Source organism: Zootoca vivipara, chromosome 2, assembly GCF_965207765.1.
Source record: "Zootoca vivipara chromosome 2, rZooViv2.hap1.1, whole genome shotgun sequence".
Classification (NCBI taxonomy): Eukaryota; Metazoa; Chordata; class Lepidosauria; order Squamata; family Lacertidae; genus Zootoca; species Zootoca vivipara.
In genome coordinates this window covers 2,500,586-2,522,750 of record NC_142584.1, presented here as the reverse complement: position 1 = coordinate 2,522,750, position 22,165 = coordinate 2,500,586, and the positions used below count along the sequence as shown (strand labels likewise).

Below are 22,165 nucleotides of genomic sequence, written 5' to 3'. Positions count from 1 at the left end.
CATCTGGTCTTTAATTAGATAACTCGGGTGTCTCAAGGAGGTATTTAGGAGTTGGTACAATCCCTTGGCTTTTAATGCCAGGCCTGGCCAAGGCCGATCTAGTCAGCTATGCTGTTCTCACAGTGGGAAACCTCATGCCTGTAGGAAGTCCACAAGCACGACATGAGGGCAGCAGCTCTCTTGCCACTTGTGCTTCCTAACAAGCGGTATTCATACCTAAGTGCCTCCAGCTGCGAAGGTGGAAAGCCCCCAGTCACAGACTGCACCTGTCCCCCAGCACCCGACCCTTTTCATGTGTTTCTCACGTTGCCATTTCCCTCATCCTTCTAGCTCACTTGGAACTGCTGTCTTGCTCTCTGATAGACCTCTGCATGGAACCACACACACGGCCTTTTCACCACGTCGGCCTCATGTCCTGCCACAGCCTCCCTCTGCGTTCCCGTCCCTCGTCTTTGGGGAGCAGTCACAGCACATGTGGCTTGTCCCAAACTGGTGACGCAAGGCAGGAGCAGAGTTCAGAGGAGCAGCTGCTGGCAAGCTGCGCCCAAGAGGTAAGGTGGCCTCCATCCTGTCTCAACCCTTTTCACATAATTAAGGTGTGTGAGGTGTGGGGAATAACTCTGTGAAATCAGAAGCAGGGCTTCAAGGCCTCAGATCTCTCCTGTCCCCTGAGCCCTCCATTGAAAGGCAGACCCTTCACTCCCTCCCGCCCACCTAGAATCCTGAAATGCCCACTAGTGGGAGGTAAGGACCAGGTTGACAACCCCTGGACTAGACAGTCCTTCAAACAGAGTAATGTCCTCTATGACATGTGGGGAACCTTGGGATTCTCCCCAAGCCACACCCCTCACAAGCCCTTCTTTGTGTGCACGCGCGCACACACACGCGCGCACATGTACACGTGTTTGGGCTTGGTTGGAATGTGTCCTCCAACCCTTGCAGCCCTGGATGGAGGAAAGAGAAGGGCGTGTGAATTTGTGCAGAAACAAGCATGCTTTTAAAAGGGGGGGGGGGAAGGTAAAATTTACATTACTTGCTGCTTTTACTCTGGACCCACCCAGCTCTGGGACCAGAACATTTCTTACTTCAGAAAGTTATTCCTGTTGTTTAGTTGGAATCTGCTTTCTTGTAACTAGAAGCCATTGGTTTGAGTCCTGCCCTCCAGAGCAGGAGAAAGCAAGCTTGCTCCATCTTCCATGGGACAGCCCTGTTTAGACATTGGGAGATAGCTATCATATCTTCTTGGTCCTTGGTGCTTCTCCCCCCCCCAGCTGACTTAGCCCTCTGAGGCCTGGGCAAGTGTACCCGGCTGCCCACACACCCTGCACAGCCTTGGGTCTCCGGCTGAAAAAGATTTCCTGCCTCTGGTCTATAAAGAAGGACATGTGGCCATTCTGCTCCTCAGCTGCAATCCCAGTGAAAATCCCACTTCTCCTGCTACTGCTGATTGTCGTGGGCACGGCGGGTGGGGGGGGAGGGATTTTTGTTGGGCTCACAGCTGGGGAGGAAAGGGTTAATCCTTTCCCTACTGCTTTCCGGTCCTTACTTTTAAGCAAACAGAAACCACAGTTGTGGTTGCGAGCAGCAACATGATCAGCGGTTTGTACAGTAAAAGCAGTTTCAGGGTTTCCATTCAGTGTTCCTTACTAAGGAAGGATTGGCCAGTGTCTCAAATACGGTAAGAGAATAATGGTAAAATACCACTGTACTAGGGTTGGGGCAGACTTTTAACTGCACACTTATATCTATTTAATAAACTTTATATGCTGCTTAATCCAAAAGAAACCTATTAGAATCACAGAGTATGAATTGAATAATAGAATCACAGAATTGTAGAGATGGAAGGGAGCCCAAGGGTCATCTAGTCCAACCCCCTGCAATGCAGGACCTGCGGACTGAACAATCCACTAGATTCCTGGGTGGTCACAGCAGCACACATCTGAACATGCTGCACCCCACTTCCCCTTTTTGCCCTTTCCCTGGGAGGCTGCTGGTCTTGCCCACACAGGATGTGGGGGAAGCCAGGGGGAGGGCCGCCAGAGCCTCAGGGTGTGACTCTGAGCTGCACTCCTGACCCAGGCACTGAAAGCAGTGAGTACCGGGCTGGGAGGGGGAACTGGGGCTGGGGAGGTGGGCATGAGGAAAGGCCTTTGGAACAGGCAGTTTGGGAGGGGGGGGGGTGGTAAAATAGGGAAAGCGCTTGGGGGAGGCCAACGCAGAGCAAAAGGAGGCGTTGGGGAGCGGGGGCTCTCTGAACTGCTAAAGGAATCATTGGAAACCCCAGCAATGAAGCAAGGGTTTTCAGCTTCCTCTTGAGCAATGGGTGGGTGGAGGGAAGAAAGAGGGGCCTTTCTAGCAAAGTCAAGGCTTAGGAAAGCAGCAGAGTAGGACCTCTCTGGGACGGGGCAGTGTTTGTGATGGTCCATGGGTGGGGGTTCAGGTGGATTCTGTTGGGGTTAGGGGTGTGGCTTGGAGCCAACTTGTGTGACTCCAACCCAGGGCTCTGGCCGTGCACACGTACCTTTCACATTTAGTTGCATTTTGAGGATAAAATGGGGGTAACTTTGGTTATTAGGTGGGGTAAAAATCTTTCCGCTATAAGTAAAAGGCTCCACGTTGTAGGGTGGGGATGAATGTAAACTCCAGATTGGAGACGTCTGAGGATTACAGACCTAGATAGGACAGGTGATTACATGGTCAGTTTGTTCCAATGATGGAGGCAAGGTGGCTGCTCTCTCTCTGTCGCAGTGCAGTATCCGCCGAAGGGAGGGTCTTCGCAATGCCTGCGTCCCATGAGCATTTGTTCATTTTGAAAACGTCTAAACTGCACCTTCATCTTTTTAAAGTCTCCACATGGACTCCAGTGTGGTTCAAATAAAAGTCAAACATCAATGCAGTATTAAAACAAACATTTAAAAAGAAGATAAATACAGTATTTTAAAAAATCTGAGAAATGTTCTGGTGCCACATGGTATGTCACCTGCCTTAGGTCAGGAGGGCACAGGAGGCCGTGATCTGGGACTAGGAAAGCCAGGTTTCAGGCTTGTAGGATCTGGTGTAAAAACCATGCCCTTAGAATCAAAGCATTCTGATTCCAGGAATTACTGTAGGTTTTTTAAAATGTATTTTTTTATTAAAGATTTCCTGGTTTACAAAAGTATGTGCAATGTCTCTTTTTTCAAGTTACATTTTCTACAGATCAGTTTCATTTGTTGAGACATTAGTGTTACATTAGGAAGAAAAGGGGGAAAGAGGTGGAGGGCGGAATGGTGAGTGGGGGTGGGGTCGGGGGGGGGCGATGTTTCTATTTTGCTTAATGCATGTGTGGGGTTTTGTGTCAGCATCGCTTGTGCAGGTTCTCTTTGCTATTTGCTTGTGTTCTTTTGGTGTTGAGAGGTTGGGGGTTGGCTTAGGCCCTAGGGTTTGACTGTTCAATTGTGATTGGGTGAGTTTCAGAGAGAGTTATTTCCTTTTCATTGATAAGAATTTAAAGCAGGGTTTAGACCACATTCTGGTCCACTGAGTGGGGTTAATCTCATAGCCTATGTCGTCCCCCCATTGTTTTTTGATTATGTCTAGGGGGCTCGTGGGATTTGGGAGTAGTATTTTGTATATTGCAGATACCATCCCTTTGCCGTGTCCCTTTGTTGTTAGGAGGAGGTTTTCATATGTTGTCAAGAGCCAGTTGCTGCTGATTTTACTATGATTGTTTAAGAAGTGGTGTGTTAACCAGGGCATTTGGGTGTCTTCTAGTTTGTCTTGTATTTCTTGCGTTGATAAGGGTTTGTTATTTTTATAGAAGTCTGTTAGGTGATACAGACCTTTGGTTTGCCAGGTTTTTATCTGGAGGTTTTGTGCTGTGTGATGGAATAGTGGGTCGTGTGCCAGGGGTGGTATGGTTTTTTTGTTTTGTTTTTTTATTAAAAAAAACCTTCCCTTCCCAGAGCTACAATTTCCAGAGTGGTTTAAAATTCAATCCCTCTTCACAAGGATCTCTAAAAATTGTAGCTCTGGGAGGAGAAGGGGACAGCTCCTAATAAGTCTCCGCTCCCTTAACAACCTAGAGCTCCCAGGATTCTTTGGGGGAAGCCATGATGGTTTGATACTGCCTTAGTAGTACCAAAGTGGTATGATACTGCTTTAAATGTATCATGTGATTGGGGCCTTTGTTGTTGCTATTGTTAACCAGTTGGGAGAGGCCTCAAATCTTCTTGATCATTCAAATATCTATCAGTAGATCTGCCTTCTTCTTGCCCCTTGTCTAGGGGATTTGAAATGTACTCGGAGTCGAGAGTGAATTTCATGCTCTTTATTCAGCTCATAGTCATCAAGGAGAAGAGGAGAAGAAGAATGGCTCTTTTCCCAAAACCATCTGCTTATATACATTATTTACACAATGGGCCTTGCGTGATTGGCTACTTCAGGGCTACACCTGTGGGCCAATTATATTGTGGATTGACTTCTGCCTGCAGCCTGATTGGCTGCTCCTACAGGCCAATCAGGTAGCAGATTCGCTTCTGCCAGCCGCCTGATTGGCTGCTCCAGCAGGCCAATCAGGTTGCGGATTCACTTCCACCTGGAGTTGGATTGGGTAGCTCCCGCTGATTCTGAATCCTATTGTTCTAGGATTCAGCTCAGTACATAACAGGATTGGAAAATGTTTATTTTTGAAGTTAAGTTATCCAGAGCTCTTTATTGGGTTCACCATGAAAATCCCATGCTATGGAGGCTTCCTCTCACTTGTTTTGCATTCCACAATGAGGAGAAACTGCCTCCTCTTAATATCTGAAAAAAATGAGCACCCCTGTTTTCTTCTGACAGATGTTAGATGATACTCACCTGCCTCCCCATCATCCCGTTGGGGAAAAGACCCCAATTTACTGCAACCTGGAGGAGATGAAGCAACCAGCCACAATGCCCCCCAGCCCTCGCAGCCCCCCACTGCAGGTGCTGGACACCTGGGAGCAGCACATCGATTCTGGCTCCCTGCGCAGTTACTATTACAAGCCAGTGACGGGCGAGAAGTCATGGAAACCCCCGCGAAGGAGCCAGGAGATGGTGAGGCTGCTGCTGGTTCTTACCAGTGTGTGCAACTGCTAGTGCAGAATCTCACCTCCATCACTTCAAGCATTTCTCAAGGGGGGTGGGCTGGCAAGCAGTGCTTAGGTGATAAGCTCACATTGTTGCCTCCCATCCTGGCCCTTTCAATTTCACAACAACGCTGTGAGGTGGGTAAGGCAAAGAAATAGATTGCTTCTGGACAACCTGCTTATTTACCATTCATCCGGATCTGTTTGCACAAAGTTTGTAGGGGGTTTGGACAGCACCAACTATTTATTGAATATTTGTTTGCTGGAAGGATAGACAATGTTGTGTCAAGCAATTGTGATCTCACACTTTCCAGCGTGTATTTCCCCATTACTTTCCTTATTGCAAAAAGTCCAGAGCACCAAACCAATTTGCATTGCACAGCCTGAATATGCTGGTATGTGACTGAATCCCACCCAAAAATGGCAACAGTCTGGAAGCAGCCTTAGGCTACCCAGCGATATCCATGACTGCATCAAGATTTGAACCCGGATCTCCCAGGTCCCAGCTGAGAACTATTAAGCACTATACCACACAGGGCCCCCTGGTCCATTATTGGGGGCGGCGGCTCACCTGTTGGGGAACCCTACAAACAGGTACCTGCTGCCACCTCCCTCCCCCCACAGGCTGCCTCCCTCTGAAGCCCCTTGCTTCCTGGCACCCTCTCCCTGGGCCGCTGCTGGAGGAATTCTGCAGTAATTACTTCTAACGAACTAGGAGTCCTGGCCAAGGGGAAGGAGCCAGCCTGCCAGTGCCAGCTAATCTCCCAAGCTGGCTCTTCCATCTCCCCACGCCCCGCTGCCCCGTGCGTCCCTCCTCCACCAGGAGAGCTTGTGCCTGTAGGTCTTGTTAGGATCATCAGCGGCAGAGGGTCAGGGCAGGACAGATGGGGGGTGGGTGGGTCAGGAGGGTGGAGGGCTGTTGCTTATGTGAGAGAGGAGGTTTGAAAGAAATAGCAGGGGGCCCCTGGGGATTAAGTCTCTGGAATTGCTGAGCCTGGGGTGGGGAGGGGGAAGGGCAACCTCTTTTAATTGGAAGCTGTCCGGTTCTCTAGATAGAAGCTTCTCTTCCTGACACACACACACCACTTTATCCTCCCCCCCCTTCTGTGTTTCTGCATTTTTTGCAGCGCTTGAGAGAGGCAGAGGGACACAGCCCCTCAGCTCCTGTAGACCCTCCTCTGGGTGAAACACTGGACAAAGACCCAGACGGAGCAAAGAGGGGGGAGCTGGAGGCTGGGAGTCAGGGTCTCAGGACCAGGGACAAGAAGCTGAGCTACACCAAGTCCATGGTGCTGCCAGAGACACACGTGCCCAAGGTAAGTCACCGGGGGGGGGGCTGGGGAGCAACTGTGTGCCCAAAAGTGGAGGAATTAGGTACATGTGGTAATGAATGGAGGCTGTGTGCACACCAGACATTTAGAGCAAATCCCTCCCACTGCAAGAATCCTGGGAACTGCAGTATACCTATCACAGACTACAATTCCCAGGATTCCTTGGGGGGCATCGGTCAGTACGCAGCCTTGCGTTACTCTGTGTCTGTCTGGAACTGCAGGTGTGAGAACAGGAGGGGCAGGGCAATGGTGTAGAATGTGTTTGGACCAGGGCTTGCCCAAGACATTTGGCTGCGTGAGGCAGAGTGGCAAATGGCATGGCCTCCCCTCCAACCCATGTCAAGTAAAGGTGCAAAAGTAACCAACGTCAGCCACATTATTTTGGCACCTGAAGCAGAAATTCCTTTCCCCGTTCCCTGGCAGAGAAAAAGACAATAAAAGATAGGGTGCTATCCAAACTTTGTGAGTGGACCCACCAAAATTAGTGGACTTGAGGTCACTGATTTTAGTTGGTCTACTCTGAGAAGGACTAACATTGGATATCACCCATAACAAATGAAATAAGCAGCTGTTTGCCACCCCTTCGTTTCATCCAGAACCAGCTGTTGAGGGCAGTCATTTCCCTTTGCCTAATGGCAGGGCTGGCCCTGGACTTGATACACCAAAGAGGCTGGGAGACTCACTTCTTCTGTGTCTCTCTCCTTCCAGGGAAGTCATCGCCGGAACCTTTCACAACACAGTTGTGAGGCCTGGCTAGAGGAATACCCTGCACCGTCGGGATCTGCCAATGGTTCCCCCACAGACAGCCCTGACCTGCTGCATGTAAGTGTGGTGTGGTGGTTAGAGTGTGTGAAGCTCACTGGGTGACCATGGGGCCGGCTGGCCTCACAGGATTGTTGTGAGGATAAAAGGGAGGGGACCATCTATAAACCACCTTGAGCTCCCTGGAGGAAAAGCTAGATATAAATATAATTGAGCAAAGAAACCTCCCCGCCTCCCCACTGGAAAGGATCTGGAGCAGTGAGCACCCCGAGTTTAGGACAGCCATGTCAGGCAGGCGTCTTTCTCAGTTTTGGGGTGGGGTAGGATGCTCTTATAAGAAGAGAGCCCTGTGGGATCAGGCCAATGGCACCAATAGTCCTAGACTATATACCTGTGAACCAGATGCCTGTGGAAAACTTGCAGGCAAGATCCGATTGAAGTCAAAAGTGCAGCCCAGGCAATGGACTACCCAATAATAATAGGAATAATAGAAGGCGAGCACAGTTTGCTACCGGCGGTGTGGCTTGGAGGGTGAATGAAGCAAAGGGGCGACAGGGAGTGGAATCCAGCCTTTGGAAAAATAAAGTTTTGCAGGGTGGGCTAGGGAGACCCAGTGCGGTAAAGGTAAAGGGACCCCTGACCATTAGGTCCAGTCATGACTGACTCTGGGGTTGCGGCACTCATCTCGTGTTATTGGCCGAAGGAGCCGGCGTACAGCTTCTGCGTCATGTGGCCAGCATGACAAAGCTGCTTCTGGCGAACCAGAGCAGCGCACAGAAACACCGTTTACCTTCCCGCTTGGAGCGGTACCTATTTATCTACTTGCAGCTTTTGAACTGCTAGGTTGGGATTAGGTTTACCTAATCCTCCTAGGTTTAGGATTAGGTACCCAGTGCAGTACCTAATCCTAAACACCAACAATAAGATCATATATAAAACCAGCTCCAAGGCTTGATGGAAAAGGAATGTCTTCAGTAGTCATCTGAGAAGGCAATAGAACAGGGTCCCCAAACTACGGCCCGGGGGCCGGATGCGGCCCAATTGGCCTGCCAATCCGGCCCACGACGACCCCCGCCGCCCGCCGCCCGCTCTTACAGCATATAAAAGCAGCGCTCTTCCGGGTCGGGGAAAAAGCGCCAAAAATCCTTTGTGCGCATGCGTATGGGCCTCTCCCGACCCGGAAGAGGTCATTTCTGGTGCACTTCCGGGTCGGGGGAGGCCCATACGCATGTGCACAACGGATTTTCAGCGCTTTTTCCACCCTGGAAGCGCGCCACCGCGCCAGTAAGCGCCAGCATGCGCACGGGCGCGCACTCCCCCGCCTGCCGGCCCGCACAGGCGCGCGCTCCCCCGTCCTCCGGCCCGCCGCGCGATCGGCGCGGTTGGAACCGGCCCAAACGCCGGTAAGTCTGGGGACCCCTGCAATAGAACAAGCGCCTGTCTGATATGATGGAGAGATGCAGGTTAAGCTCTGTTGAGAAACAGAGGCTATTGGGGAGTATCCTGCAGCTCAGAAAAGGTCAGAGGGTTTGCCCATGGTGCTTGCTGATGCTGATGCTTCTTCGCTGCAGATGGTGGAGAAAACCGGACAGCTGAACAAAACCAAGATTGCAGAAGGAGGCCGAAAACTCAGGTACCTCGCTGGAATCCCCCTGCAGTGGGAAGATGCTTGAGGAGGGGTGCTTCCCCCTATTCCTTTTGGTGGAAACTGGGCAGCCCTTGGTCCTCTAGTCTTCATGCTAACCTGGCTGGTTGCTCACTTCCAGCTGGATAGCAGTTCACAGCTGAAGGGGTTTTGACAAGCAATGTCCTGGCTGTGAAGGGACAAAAGGGCTGTCAGTGGATAATTGGGCCTTTTTTCAGCTTACTGTCACAGATCAGGAGGGGGCCCAGCCAACCTAGGAGGAAATAAAGCAGATTTGAGCCTGGGTTCTCTCCATCAGGGGAGAAGTTTGGTGGGGCAGAGGAAGCAAGCTTGTGTGAAATGGGACACATATTAATCAAAGAGGTTGGAGTATCTAAATAAGCCTTGTGGGCAATACGATGGATATACTACCATGCCAATGACTGTGGAAGGCCCCAGGGTCTTCAAAAAGTGGGCAGCAATGAGACCAGTTGGTCTTAAGGCAGGGCTGTGGTGATACTTGTGGCCTCCAGAGTTGCGAGGCTCCAGTGCTCATGCATCACCAGCCACGCTGGCTGGAGCTGATGTGAGATGGAATCCAGCAACATCTGAACATAGTTCTTCAGCTATGACCTAGGAGGAATTCTTTCTCCTTCCCTCAGGCTCAAACTGGGATATTGAGTTAGTTCCAGAGAACAGGAAATAGGTAAAGAAAGTCTCACCTGATTCCTTGTTGACATCCATTTGTCTTGAGAGATAATGGAGTCCGCCCCAGGGGTGAAGTCAAACAGCTGCATTAGCAGCACTGAAGGGACATCCTTGGGGTGCGAGCCTGGACAGTGTGTGTGGAGGTTTTGGGCTGCCCAGAGATGACAAGACCTCCCTCTCAGACTCACTCATGTGGTCCAAAGGAAAGCAGAGCACTCCCTTTGGCACCAACTTGGCTGCAGGAATTGCTGAAAGGAGGCATCCAAGGTGCCATCCAACCACCTTAGGGACTCCTCTCAGGATTTGTGTAGGGTTTATTCCTTAGCCTTATCTTCCCGCAAGGCAGGGGAGGGTTAGGATTAGAGTTTTCTGTCTCCTAGAGAAGCTGCCTTCAGGAAGGGGAGGGGAGGGGAGGGCAGCCTGAAGACATAAAGTAGGTTCTGGGTGTGACGGCATCAGAGCAAGATACAATGAAGTCTTCCATATGAAGTCTGAAAATGCAAGAAAGCCACTGGCTGCTTTCAATGTAAGGTTGAGGTGGGTTCATTTATATAACTGCAGTGCTTAGTCCAGCCAATTAATGCAATCAATGTAACATGCCTGAATGTGGGGGCATTTGTTTTCCTGCTTTTGTGTGTGCGCTCAGAATATGCATGCTGTCAGATTCATCCCCATAGACTCTCACCCTGCTTCTCGCACCCCCACCCCCCGCAGAAAGTGTTGGGCATCTTCGTGGCTGGTGTTGGCTGGGAACAGCCTCATGTTCTACAAGGACCCCAAGATGGCAGCTGCATGGGTGAGTGGGGCAAGCAGGGCACAATGTGGAAGGTGAAGGAGGAAGGAAGAACTGGTTGTGCTTGACAGCAGAGGCCTCCTGTGTCCTTCTCCCAGCTAACTCCTTCTCCTCTCTTCCTGCAGACTCCAGCCAGTAGCCGGCCTGAAAGCAGTGTGGATTTGCGTGGTGCCCGCATTGATTGGGCCAGGGACTTGTCCAGTAAGCGGAACGTCATCCATGTAAGCGTGTGAACGCTCAGGAAATGAGCCTTGACCTGTGGGATACCTGGGGTCAGATGTCACATTGCCAAGAACTGAGCCCTTTTTGCCCCCACTGTGGCTTTGTTTGCTCCTCTCACTTAAGAACACAGAGTTGACCTTTAATGGTCCTGTGTTGGCCTGCAATAGAGAAGCAGCTCAAGAAGGGCTACTGCAGGTGCCCTGCATGGAGAAGAGAGAGGATAATTTCCAGACCATGGATTGTCTCTGCTGGGAAGTGGATGGTGAGAATCTGCTCAAAAGCACATTCTCAAGGAAAATAAAAAAAATCCTTCAGTAGCACCTTAAAGACCAACTAAGTGTATATTTTGGTATGAGCTTTCGTGTGCATGCACACTTCTTCAGTTACCTTATCTGAAGCAATTATCTGAAGAAGTGTGCATGCACACGAAAGCTCATACCAAAATATAAACTTAGTTGGTCTTTAAGGTGCTACTGAAGGAATTTTTTTATTTTGCTTCGACTCAGACCAACACGGCTACCTACCTGTAACATTCTCAAGGGTTAGTCAACTCCTCACTCCTAGCTAAATTCCCTCTCTGGGATTGGAGGTGGTGGGAGACTGCTATTGCAGGAGCTTGTTGGCTTCTCAAGACCCATCTTGTTGGTCACTATGAAAGAGGACTGTTGGGCCTCTAACCTGACCCAGCAGGGCTCTTATTATGTCCAGTGGCTCCTCATACAGATTTCCTTTGAAATGCAAGACAATGTATTCTAGGAAAACACAGGGTTACACAGAGCCGTTGCCTAATCCAGCCTGCCTTCTCTCCTTTCCCCCTCTGTTCTTCTTAGTTCCGCACCGTGACAGGCAATGAGTATCTCCTGCAATCAGGTAGTGAGGCTGTCAGCCAAGACTGGTTCCAGGCAATCAGAAGGGTCATCCGTAGGCTGGTGAGTCAGGCAAACCAAAAGGCTCTTCCCCCTCTTCAAAGTTAGAAATCTGCATTTGTTTTAATGAACCATTCTCATTTGCACTTCCTGGGACTGAAACATGGATTGAAATGCAGTTATTATTGAAATGCAGTTATTGCAATAGTTTTCAGCTGAAAAAGCAAGTTACCAATATTATATTTTATGTTAAAATGTGTACAAAATACATTTTAGAATAAGGCTGTATTAAAATAGTATAAAACTGCGTGTTTTGCGGGGAAACACATTAAAAATGGATTTGTGTTTTTTGTTTTGTTTTTTAAAAAATACAGCTTGATGTGGAAACAGGGAACTAGGGCCAAACCTAATAAATCAGGCATCCCCAAACTTCGGCCTCCAGATGTTTTGGACTACAATTCCCATCATCCCTGACCATTGATCCTGTTAGCTAGGGATCATGGGAGTTGTAGGCCAAAACATCTGGAGGGCCGCAGTTTGGGGATGCCTGTAATAAATCTTACTCCATTGAAGATATGACCCATGGTGTCAGAGAAGGATTGGTACATGATAGAAGCAGACCACCCGGGAAGGCTAATGGCACTACAGCTGGCCCCTCTGCCCTCCTCCCGCTTTCCAGACCCAGGGCTTTTAAGGGGCCAGTTGCAAAGCTGAAAGTGTGGTTGAGGAAGACTGGAATTAAATGAAATGCCAATTGGAAGATTATGTGGGTCAGGGTTGCATCACCATGACAAGTCACTGGCCAGCCCAATCTAGGTCTCCCTAGCAATGAAACACCGCATTTTGCATTTGGGATAAATTATGAATTAAATTCATTTGCCTGCTTTGCTCCACCCCTACTGGCTTCATCTGCCTCCCTTCCACACTGCAGGATCAAGAGAATCCTCTGGATGAGCCACTTCTGTATCCACTCTGCCGGTCCAACAGTGCTGAACTTGTGGACCTCAGTGCTGATGATGAGGAGGAGCCAGGTGCTCTGAAGAATGAGGCGGAGGCAGGTCTGTGTCAAGCAAATCTGGGTGTGGGGAATGCTAAGTGAGTTTCTTAAATAAAGCTGCCTTGGCCTAGGTAGGGGAGCTGGGACATCTGAGCTTCAGCTACTGTAGCAGCTGCCTTAACTTCTTCTCTCCCCCCTTCTCCCTGCCCATCTCCTAGCACCCTCAAGTCCAGACAGAGCCTACAAGAAGCGGGTCAAGAGCAAGCTGAGGCGGTTCATAGCCAAACGGCCTCCACTGCGGAGTTTGCAGGAAAAAGGACTGATCCGAGGTGACTACCCAAACCCTTTCAGCTTAGGTGGTGTATGAATGATGGACTTTTAGAGGTATTGTAGAATTGGCATCATGATGTACTTGCTCGTAATGCTTCAGATGGGAAACCCTTGAAAAGGCAAAATAATTCCCCATAATCATGACCAGCATGGCTGCAATAGATGGGTGTAAATTTTGGTGTGGCTGTTGTGAACATGAAATGTAGCAGGAGCCAACATGGTGCCCTCCAGATGCAGTTCTCTCCTCTGGATGATACCCAGCTCTACCTCTCCTTCAAATCAGAACCAGTAAAGGCGGTGAAGATCCTGTGTGAGTGTCTGGAGAAGGTTGGAGGATTGATGGTGGCTAACAGATTGAGGTTGAATCTTGACAAGACAGAAGTACTGATTTTGGGGAATGGGGCGGGCGGGTGTGGGGGACTCCCTGGTCCTGAACGGGGTAACTGTGCCCCTGAAGGACCAGGTGCACAACCTGGACGTCATTTTGGACTCACAGCTGTCCATGGAGGCGCAGGTCAATTCTGTGTCCAGGGCAGCTGTTTATCAGCTCCATCTGGTGTACACAGGCTGAGACCCTACCTGCCCACAGACTGTCTCGCCAGAGTGGTGCATGCTCTAGTTATTTCCTGCTTGGACTACTGCAATGTGCTCTACGTGGGGCTACCTTTGAAGGTGACCCAGAAACAACAACTAATCCAGGATGCGGCAGCTAGACTGGTGACTGGGAGTGGTCGCCGAGCCCACATAACACTGGTCCTGAAAGACATACATTGTTTCCCAGTACGTTTCCGAGCACAATTTAAAGTGTTGGTGCTGACTTTTAAAGCCCAGTATACCTCCACCCCATCATTCTGCCTGGACGCTGAGGTCCAACGCGGAAGGCCTTGTGGCAGTTCCCTTGGCAGTGCAAGAAGTGAGGTTACAGGGAACCAGGCAGAGGGCCTTCTCGGTAGTGGCGCCCTCCCTGTGGAACACCCTCCTTAAACAACTATAGTATCTGACTTTTGGAAGACACCAGAAGGCAGATTCCCTGTTTAGGGAAGTTTTTAATGTTTGATGTTTTATCATGTTTTTAATATCCTGCCGGGAGCCGCCCAGAGTGGGTGGGGTATTATTGATGTTGTTATTTCCCCAGACCAGGTCTTTGGTTGCCGGCTAGAAGCCTTGTGCCAACGGGAAGGGGGCACCGTCCCACGTTTTGTCCAGCAGTGTGTGGAAGCTGTGGAACAGAGAGGTACGCTGTGCTCACCATTCCTTCTCCATGAGGCATCGCCTGGGCTGGGAATTGGCCCTGACCCTGACCCTGGTAGTAGCCTCCTGCCTTCACTTTGCCTAGTTCCATTGGGGGTCCATGAGATTTCACAGGAGGGTTTCTCCTCTGCTTTTCAGGACTGGATGTAGATGGAATCTACAGGGTCAGTGGGAACTTGGCCGTTATTCAAAAGCTGAGATTCATAGTTGATCATGGTGAGTAATTACAGTGATAAATAGAAGTGGGGGGGGGATTGCAGAGAAAGGAGTTGCTGAGTCTCAAAGCCATCTTGTCCTCTGTCACTGGGCTTTTCCTTTTGTGATGGTACAGGAAGCATTGGAAAAACGGGGGCCAGTTTGAAAAGTACTTTTCAGCCTATTCAATACCAACATACATGTTTTCCTATCTTGGGGGTGGAGAATAGGTCTCTAGTTTTGTTTCCAGTGTGGTTCAGCTGTAGAACAGCCAGAGGACAGAAGCCACCTATTGCCTGGCACCTGGAAGGTAGCCAATGCACACATGCCTGCTCCCCCAAAGCAATTTTGCAGCTGCTTTTGCAATTATTTATAATAAGGCAAAAGGCAAACCTATGAATGTAAACATACTGCTTTAATATGTGTATAAATCATAGAGCTGAAGCATAAGAAGGAGAAGGTTGAATCTGTGTATGGCTTGCTGATCTGTATCTATGTAAGACATGCTGTGAAGATAGGATTGCCAAAGGCCTTGTTCCTCTTACTGGTGCCCTCAGTAACCATTGCATTGTCTTGCAGAGCGGGCAGTGACCTCAGATGGGCGCTACGTCTTCCCTGAGCAAGGTAATGACGGGTGCTTGCTTCTTTACAACTTTGTCTCTGAGCTCAAGAACACAGAATGAGAAACACAATACAAGCAAGGCAGAGATGGAAGCCTTTTATGGAGCCAACTTGTGCCTTGAATGCAGGATGCAGTTCTCTTGAGGTGCAGAATAACAGAGCTGAAAAGGGGACCCGGGGGTCATCTAGTCCAGCCCCCATTCAGTGCATGATATGTAATGCAGGAAGTAACTACCGCACCCTTGACAGGTGGCTGCCCAGCCTCTGCTTAAATAGCTCCACCTTCTCCAAGGCAGTCTGTCTCATTGTCAGTCAACTCTTATACAGTGGTACCTCGGTCGTTGAACGTAATCCATTCCGGAAGACCATTCGACTTCTGAAACATTCAACAACTGAGGCGCAATGGGCGGTTGGCAAATTCCATTGAGAAAAATGAAGAAAGACGCCTCGGAAGCCATTCAACTACTGAGGTCAGGGGCGTAGCAAGGTGGGAGCAGGGGGAGCGGGCTGCTCCCAGCTCCGTGTTTTGGGGGCAGCGCGGGCGCCGCCACCGCCACCCTGCTATGTAGCGCGCATGTGCATAGCAACACGACACCCCTGGAGGCGCATCATGTTTGCTGCTCCGGGTGCCCGAGTGGCTTCCGACGGCACTGACTGAAGTGCGTTCCATAATGGAAGCATTCACTTCTGGGCTTTTGGTGTTTGGGTTCCAAATTGTTTGGCTTCTGAGACACTTGAAAACCAAGGTTCCACTGTATATAGTTAGCATGCTTCTCCTGAGTATAGGGAAATACAACTCCCTGCAATTTGTCCTTTTTTCTGCAGCAACACAGGATTAATCTCCTCCCTCTTTGTGACAGCCTTTCAGACATTTGAAAGACAGCTGGGACGTCTGCCTATCTTTACCCTTCTGTAGGCTAAACATACCCACCTCTTTCAACTGTTCCTCATAGACCTTGCTTTTCTTTGCCATTCTTGTCAGGACACACTCCAACAGTTCAATGTCCTTTTTAAAATGTGCTGCCCAGAGCTGGACGCAGTACTCCAAATGTGGCCTGGCCAGTGCAGAATGAGAGTGGAACAATTGCTTCTTGTGACCTGGGCACAATGATTCCTTTCAGGCAGACTTTTCTGACTCCTCATTTGCCTGTCTTCAGCAGCTCTACTGTCTTATTTCTCCCTTTCTAGAGGAGAAGCTGCGCCTCAGTGACCCCCAATGGGACGATGTGCATGTGGTAACAGGGGCCCTCAAGCTTTTCTTCCGGGAGCTGCCTGAGCCACTGGTTCCGTACAACCTCTTTGATGAATTTGTGGCTTGTGTCAGTAAGTGTATTTCCTGTCCTTGCCTTTTGGCTTTGGTCCGACTTTCAAGAGACTGAGATCTACTCCCACTATAAAAAACTGGCAGTGATCTACCAAAGTTGTTGAGCTATTTTTAGGGAGCCCAAGTTGTTTTTTTTGGGGGGGGGGTGTCTCCCAAGATCTACCGCGATCTACCACAGACCCTCCACAATCTATCAGTAGATCGTGATCTACCTGTTGGACATCCCTGACCAAAAGGAATGACATCCATAGCTGCCAAGTCTCCCGTTTTTCGCGGGAAACCCCCAGATTTTAATCCATTTCCCGCTGTTATCCCGAACAGAAAAAAAATCCCGTAAATCCCCCAGATTTCCTACCTGCCAGGGAGGCTCCATTTCGGGTGCCGCTTTGCCCATGTCTGGGCACCGGAAATCGAGCAGAGCGGCACCAGAAGTTGCTTCTACACATGTCAAGACATGCGTAGAAGTGACTTCCGGTGCCGCACCGCTGCTGATCCCGCATTTTTCAGTGGGAGACTTGGCAGCTCAGATGACATCACATTTCCCCTTGCCCGCCCCCAGTTAGCACATTAGTGGCTCCCATGCATAACTTAGAGCTTGGGTGAAATGCAGGTAGAGAAGCCGAGATCACATGGTGGGTAAAATACCTGCTGCAGGAGCACATATATCAGCTGCCAACAATTTTCTCTGCAGCTGGGGATGAAAAATGGCTCAGAACAAGTATATACTGCCCTTTTCTGCAATAATTCACCTAGTAACTTCCTACTTTTTTGAGTAATTAAACCCCAAAGCCTTGGTTTTCACCAACTAAGATCTGGGTTTGTAAAATTACTTTATTAGCAGTGTAATCACTGCAGAGTCATTTGCATTCTGTTGCTAAGATTAGAAGTCCTGTTTGTTTCACAAGATGAGCAAGAACCTCAAGCCATTTCCTGGTCTCTTGTGGCTCCTGATGATGCCTCTTGAAAGCTGGTGGTGTCTCTCTAAGCATGCCTGTTATCTCACCTCCTGCCCAATTAAGGAGTGGCTGGTTGCTTTTCCCTACACAGAGTCGTCTGAACCCAAGAAAGAAGTATCCAAGCTTGCAGGACTGATCCAGAGCCTCCCCCAACCGAACCGGGACACACTGCATTATTTACTGGAGCATCTTCGCAAGTAAGGAAGCAGGATTAATGTACCATCCAACCCTAATTGTTTTCTTATTCCACTACCTGTTACTGGCATGTGTGGCATTGGTTACTAATATTAGAAGGTAGCTGTTAAATATCCTGTTAAAAAACCTTGCTTAAAATCCCATTAAAAGACTGACAAACAATGAGGGTTTTATCTGTCATCACCGGACTTGCAATTACGTTGCATTGTGCACACACAATCACAGGATAGCAATTGCAGAGAAAAGGTATATTGTGGAAGCAAACTGGTATAATTCCAGCTCTCTTGCTTCTCCTATCAGATCTACTCTGCAAGGCTATACTCAGGGCCGTCTTAAGCCCATCCGGCGCCGTGGTGCAAAGGTCCCTCCGGTGCCCCCCCCCCCGTTTCCCAGAGTCACTGACCTTTACTGAGCAGCACTTTGCCTGGCGCGGCATGGCGGAGGCGCCCTCCAGGCATTGCTGCTCTGTGCCGCCTCGCTTCTGGGGGAACCGCTGCTGCCCAGGGCGGGCACGGCGTCATGGCCACCGGGTGCCGCGGAGGCAGAGGATGGCAGCGGCCTCAGGACCTCCTGAGCCGGGAGCGCTTCCCTGCCCCACAGCACGGCCAGCAGGAGCTGCTCCCAGACACCAGCCGTTCGCCACCTCTTCCACGCCCCTGGTGGCTAGGCGCCCTGGCGCCTTGCGCCACCTGGCCCGGGCCTAGAGACGGCCCTGGCTATACTGAGTTTGGAAAGCTGGAGTACCGGTATTTGGGAGCTAGCACTACATGACACAGTGGTGAGAAATAGAAGTTCCAGCTGACTGGAATCAGAATGTCAAAGGATGTCTTTTGTAGGTCGTAAAAAGAAAGAATGTTGGGGGCTTCAAATCTTAAATATTCCCTAGTGTGATGTGCAGAGAAAGAAGCGTGTGTAAAATGTTTTCCTCTAACCTGGATTATTACAACAAGCCCACATATAGACTAGGGAAAGGACATTCCAGTTCATGGGATGTGACTTTCAAGCTGGTTGAGCACCACTTTTTCTTTTTAGATCTCAAACCCAAAGCATATCCACATGCCTTCTTTGGCCTTGGATGTGTTAGACAGAGGCCAGTGCTTTATGATGGTTCTCTCTCTCTCTCTCCCCCTCCCCCCTTCAGAGTGATGGAGCACTCAGATATCAACCGGATGACGACACAGAACATTGGCATTGTCTTTGGTCCAACACTCCTGAGACATGAGCGAGATGCAACCAGCCTGGTGGAGGGCATGGTGTACCAGAACCAGGTGGTGGAGCTGCTTCTTACTGAATTCCCCAGCATCTTTGTGGCCCCAGGTGCTGAATGACATGGCTGGCACCTAAATCTCAGAGACTGACGATTTTATCTTGAAGGCGTACTAAATCAGAGATCATCTAGTCCTGGGGCAAAGCATTGGCTCGGAGCACCACTGACCTCGCATTTGCTATTAGACCAGTATTGCTTGGCATCAGCTTCTTGCGGTGTGGATTTCTAGGTGGCTTGGGCTCTGCAGGGTCATCATCCAGGATCTTGAGACTGAGTCAAATTTAGAAGCTGGTGCACCATAGGGAAAGGTGTTCTCTACCTACCCCCACAAAGAACTATTTCTGACGCCTCAAATGTAGCTGAGGCAAAATGAAGCTGAGACTGGCAGCGCTTGGACCTAGGCCCACAGGGTTCAGCACGATTCCTTGAGTATGAATGTGAAAAGAGAATGTCGAAAATAGACTCCCCATTAATCCTGTCCCTCTGACATCATCATTCAGCCAAGTTCTGCAGCTCATTCTCTTGAGCCAACAGTTATGTTTTCTCCACATGATGTGCAAGGCTTCTTTGCTCTGTTTTTGCACCCTTCTGCACCAGTTCCTCATTTTGCCCTTGCTGTAAAGTCATGCGGTAAAGCATACATCCTCTAGGACAGGAACAAGGAACCAATGCCTGTCTTAAGAGGTTTCTGGACCACAGTTCCTATTGTCCCTGACCATTGGCTATGCTGCCTGGGGCTGATAGAGTTTCGGAGTCCAGCATCTTCTGAAAGGAACCAGCTTCCTCATGCCTGCTCTAGGTCTCCTTCATGACTCATTATGTTAGGGCACATCAGTACTTTTTAATTAAAAGAAACGTAAAACTACTTTGAAACTGCCATGGTTTCCTGAAAACAACGCTGGGAACTATAGCTTAATGAAGCTGTTGAATTTTCTGTACTGGAGATCCAGTACAGGGTTTTTTGGTCCAGAGCTATGACATTTAGGACTGGTTACAGTGGGAAGAGCTGGTTGAATGACAGAGCATCCACTCTAATAAGGCTGTGGCTCTCTGAATCATTTGGGTCATAGCTTATGGCAGCCTTCCCCAATCTGTCACTCTCAATATGTTTAGGACTATAGCTCCTATCAGCTTCAGTGAACATGACCAAAGCCCAGGAACAATGGGAGTTATAGCCCAGCAATCTCTGAAGGGCACCAGGTTGGGAAGGCTAGCTCATGGCATACAAAGAGGTTGGCATTTAACAACTCATCTGGTAGCCCTAGTTGATCAAGAATCTCTTGTGGGCAAGTGAGCACACTAGCAGAAAAGGAATGGACCACACTTTGTCTCCTCTGCCAACCTCAGCCATGGAGGAAGAAGGTTGGTGGAATGGAGAAAAAGTTATCCAGCTCACACAGTAGAAGTCCTTTTTTTTTTGGATGAGTCTTAAAAGTTAGTAGCCAGCCTTTCCATGCCCACTATGGAGACAGTGGCTACTACCCTCATAGCAAACACATTTTTTGTTTGTTTTGTTTCTGTTTTTGTAGGCTTTTGTGGACTTATTTACAAGGCTGGCACATAGTTCCTGGAGCTTTTCATCTTGGTTTTCTCAGTGACTTGTAATAGTTGAGGAAGGGAAGCATTCAATAAAAAGAATTTCTGAGTGATCCATCCCCTCTCTACTGTACAGGGCAGAATCAAGCATCTTGGGAACCTCAGTTTGGTGGGGGAGAAAAGCAGTTTCCTAATGGCTACAGGAATAAACTATAGATCAGGGGTGAAGAACCTGTGGCCCTTCAGATGTTGTTAGACTCAAATTCTCAACTGCCCCGGCTGGCATTGCCAATTCTCTGGGATGATGGGAGCCAGGGGCAGCCCATCTCATTTCGCCACCCAAGGTGAAACGGGAATGTGCTGCACCCCACCCTATGCTGCCCCTTCTCACCGCACTCAGTGAGAGCTGGAGCGCTCTTTTCCAACCCCGGGGAGGGGGATGGGACGAGCTACAATGCTGTGTGCAGGAATGCTCTTGGGAGTCTGAGAGGAGATATGATAGCCATCTTCCAATATCTATAGGGCTTGTTTTCTCCTGCTCTGGAGGGTAGGACTCAAACCATTGGCTTCAAGTTACAAGAAAGGAGATTCTGGCTAAACATCACATCAGGAAGAACATTCTGATCGTAAGAGCAGTTCAGCAGTGGAACCATCTCCCTGGCAAGGTTGTGGACTCTCCTTCCTTGGAGGCTTTAAAGCAGAGGTTGGATGGCCACCTGTAATGGATACTTTAGCTGAGATCCCTGCATTGCAGGGGGTTGGACTAGATGACCCTTCGAGATTCAATTCTGTGATTCCACAAAACATTTCTGCTTGCCTTCTCAGCCCCGGGGTGGGGTGGTGGCGGTGTGGAGGGGGAAGACAAGCAGCAGTGCCTGCCATGTAGGAATGCCCAGGCTCTCACAGACTTCTCTGAGAGTTGGGGCGCTCCTCAAGGCATTGTTGCTTGTCTTCATCCCGGGGTGACACCATGTGCTGGAAGCAGTGGGGCAGATGGGGCACTGCCTTGTGCACCTCTGCTGTCTGAGGTGGGGGGGTTTCACCCCATCTCATTGGTGGGGGCTGGCTCTGATGGGAGCTGAAGGCCAACAACACCTGGAGCCACAGGTTGCCCACACCTGCTGCAGAGGATCTGAGGAGGCTCCTGGACAAGGAACTGCCTAAGAAGCAAAAAATATATATTAGATGAATTTATTCCTCATCCCTGCATAATGCCCCCCCCGGTTGGTTTTCTCCTGGTCCTATAGTTGTTCATGACATTAGGTGCTTGAACAAGAAAGAAAGACTGTATCCCTGTAGTCAGGAAACTGGTCCATAAATGATCCATACAATTTGCTCTCTGAAATCTTCTGGCTCTTTCTGGCGCATACTCCATGTCTGCCCTTCCTTCACTTCTGTGTGGTCTCCCAAAACACTTATTTGGAAAATTAACTCACAAATAGTCCTGTGCTCAAAACAAATGAAATGGGTGCATCCTTGTATTTGGCAGTGGGCGTTTTTCAAATATGACATTTAAAAGCATACCTTGGCTTCTTTATGTGCTATGTATGCCACACGCAACTGTTGAAGAAGGAGGAGGATTTGGTTGTGTATAATCAGGAAGCACCGCTAGTTGCTTGCTCCTTAATAAATGATTTTTTAAAAACATCCAGCCAATTTGAAAAGGATCCATTATTGACCACCCAATCAGCTGCATCTCTATATCAACTGCAATTCAGCTGGCTGGAAAGGTCTGCTTCAAGCAGCTTGTTGGAGCCATTGCCATCCAAAAATCTACTGAGTAAGCAAAGGTTAATCAGTAGAAGATTGCCTACATTATTTTGGTAGTAAGCCCACTATGGAAGTTCAGTGCATTTCCTAGATCAAGATCAGGAGCAACCCATTCTCCTAGTTTTCAGTATGCTGAAGCTATAGAGCCCAAGTGAGAGTATGCTGTGCACACTGGTGACTGGCTGGGCACTTGTTACAAAGCTATCTCCCCCATTTTTGGAGCAGTTGGATGTGTTTCTAAAATATTTAAAAGTGACCAAGATGGATGCAAGGAGATAATACGGAGGGAGAATCAGTTTCAATTAAGAAGTTTGATTAAAATAACAA

General features: G+C 49.2%; 1 protein-coding gene across 2 annotated transcripts in view; it reads left to right on the top strand.

The window, feature by feature from the left end:
* ARHGAP9 (Rho GTPase activating protein 9) overlaps nucleotides 1-21,719 on the top strand; it is a 29,403-nt gene extending 7,684 nt beyond the window's left edge. Inside the window, exons 3-18 of one of the 2 annotated variants that reach the window (XM_035102387.3) lie at nucleotides 331-551; nucleotides 4,822-5,058; nucleotides 6,218-6,406; nucleotides 7,130-7,243; nucleotides 8,755-8,816; nucleotides 10,230-10,311; nucleotides 10,434-10,529; nucleotides 11,361-11,459; nucleotides 12,328-12,454; nucleotides 12,612-12,722; nucleotides 13,859-13,957; nucleotides 14,113-14,190; nucleotides 14,749-14,793; nucleotides 15,979-16,113; nucleotides 17,162-17,267; nucleotides 18,407-21,719. In XM_035102387.3, the coding sequence (XP_034958278.3) occupies nucleotides 331-551; nucleotides 4,822-5,058; nucleotides 6,218-6,406; nucleotides 7,130-7,243; nucleotides 8,755-8,816; nucleotides 10,230-10,311; nucleotides 10,434-10,529; nucleotides 11,361-11,459; nucleotides 12,328-12,454; nucleotides 12,612-12,722; nucleotides 13,859-13,957; nucleotides 14,113-14,190; nucleotides 14,749-14,793; nucleotides 15,979-16,113; nucleotides 17,162-17,267; nucleotides 18,407-18,593 (1,988 nt within the window). In that variant the 3' untranslated portion in view covers nucleotides 18,594-21,719. The remainder of the gene's footprint in view (nucleotides 1-330; nucleotides 552-4,821; nucleotides 5,059-6,217; nucleotides 6,407-7,129; nucleotides 7,244-8,754; nucleotides 8,817-10,229; nucleotides 10,312-10,433; nucleotides 10,530-11,360; nucleotides 11,460-12,327; nucleotides 12,455-12,611; nucleotides 12,723-13,858; nucleotides 13,958-14,112; nucleotides 14,191-14,748; nucleotides 14,794-15,978; nucleotides 16,114-17,161; nucleotides 17,268-18,406) is intronic. The other variant, XM_088661191.1, reaches the window with a different exon arrangement.
* Nucleotides 21,720-22,165: the final 446 nt, after the last annotated feature.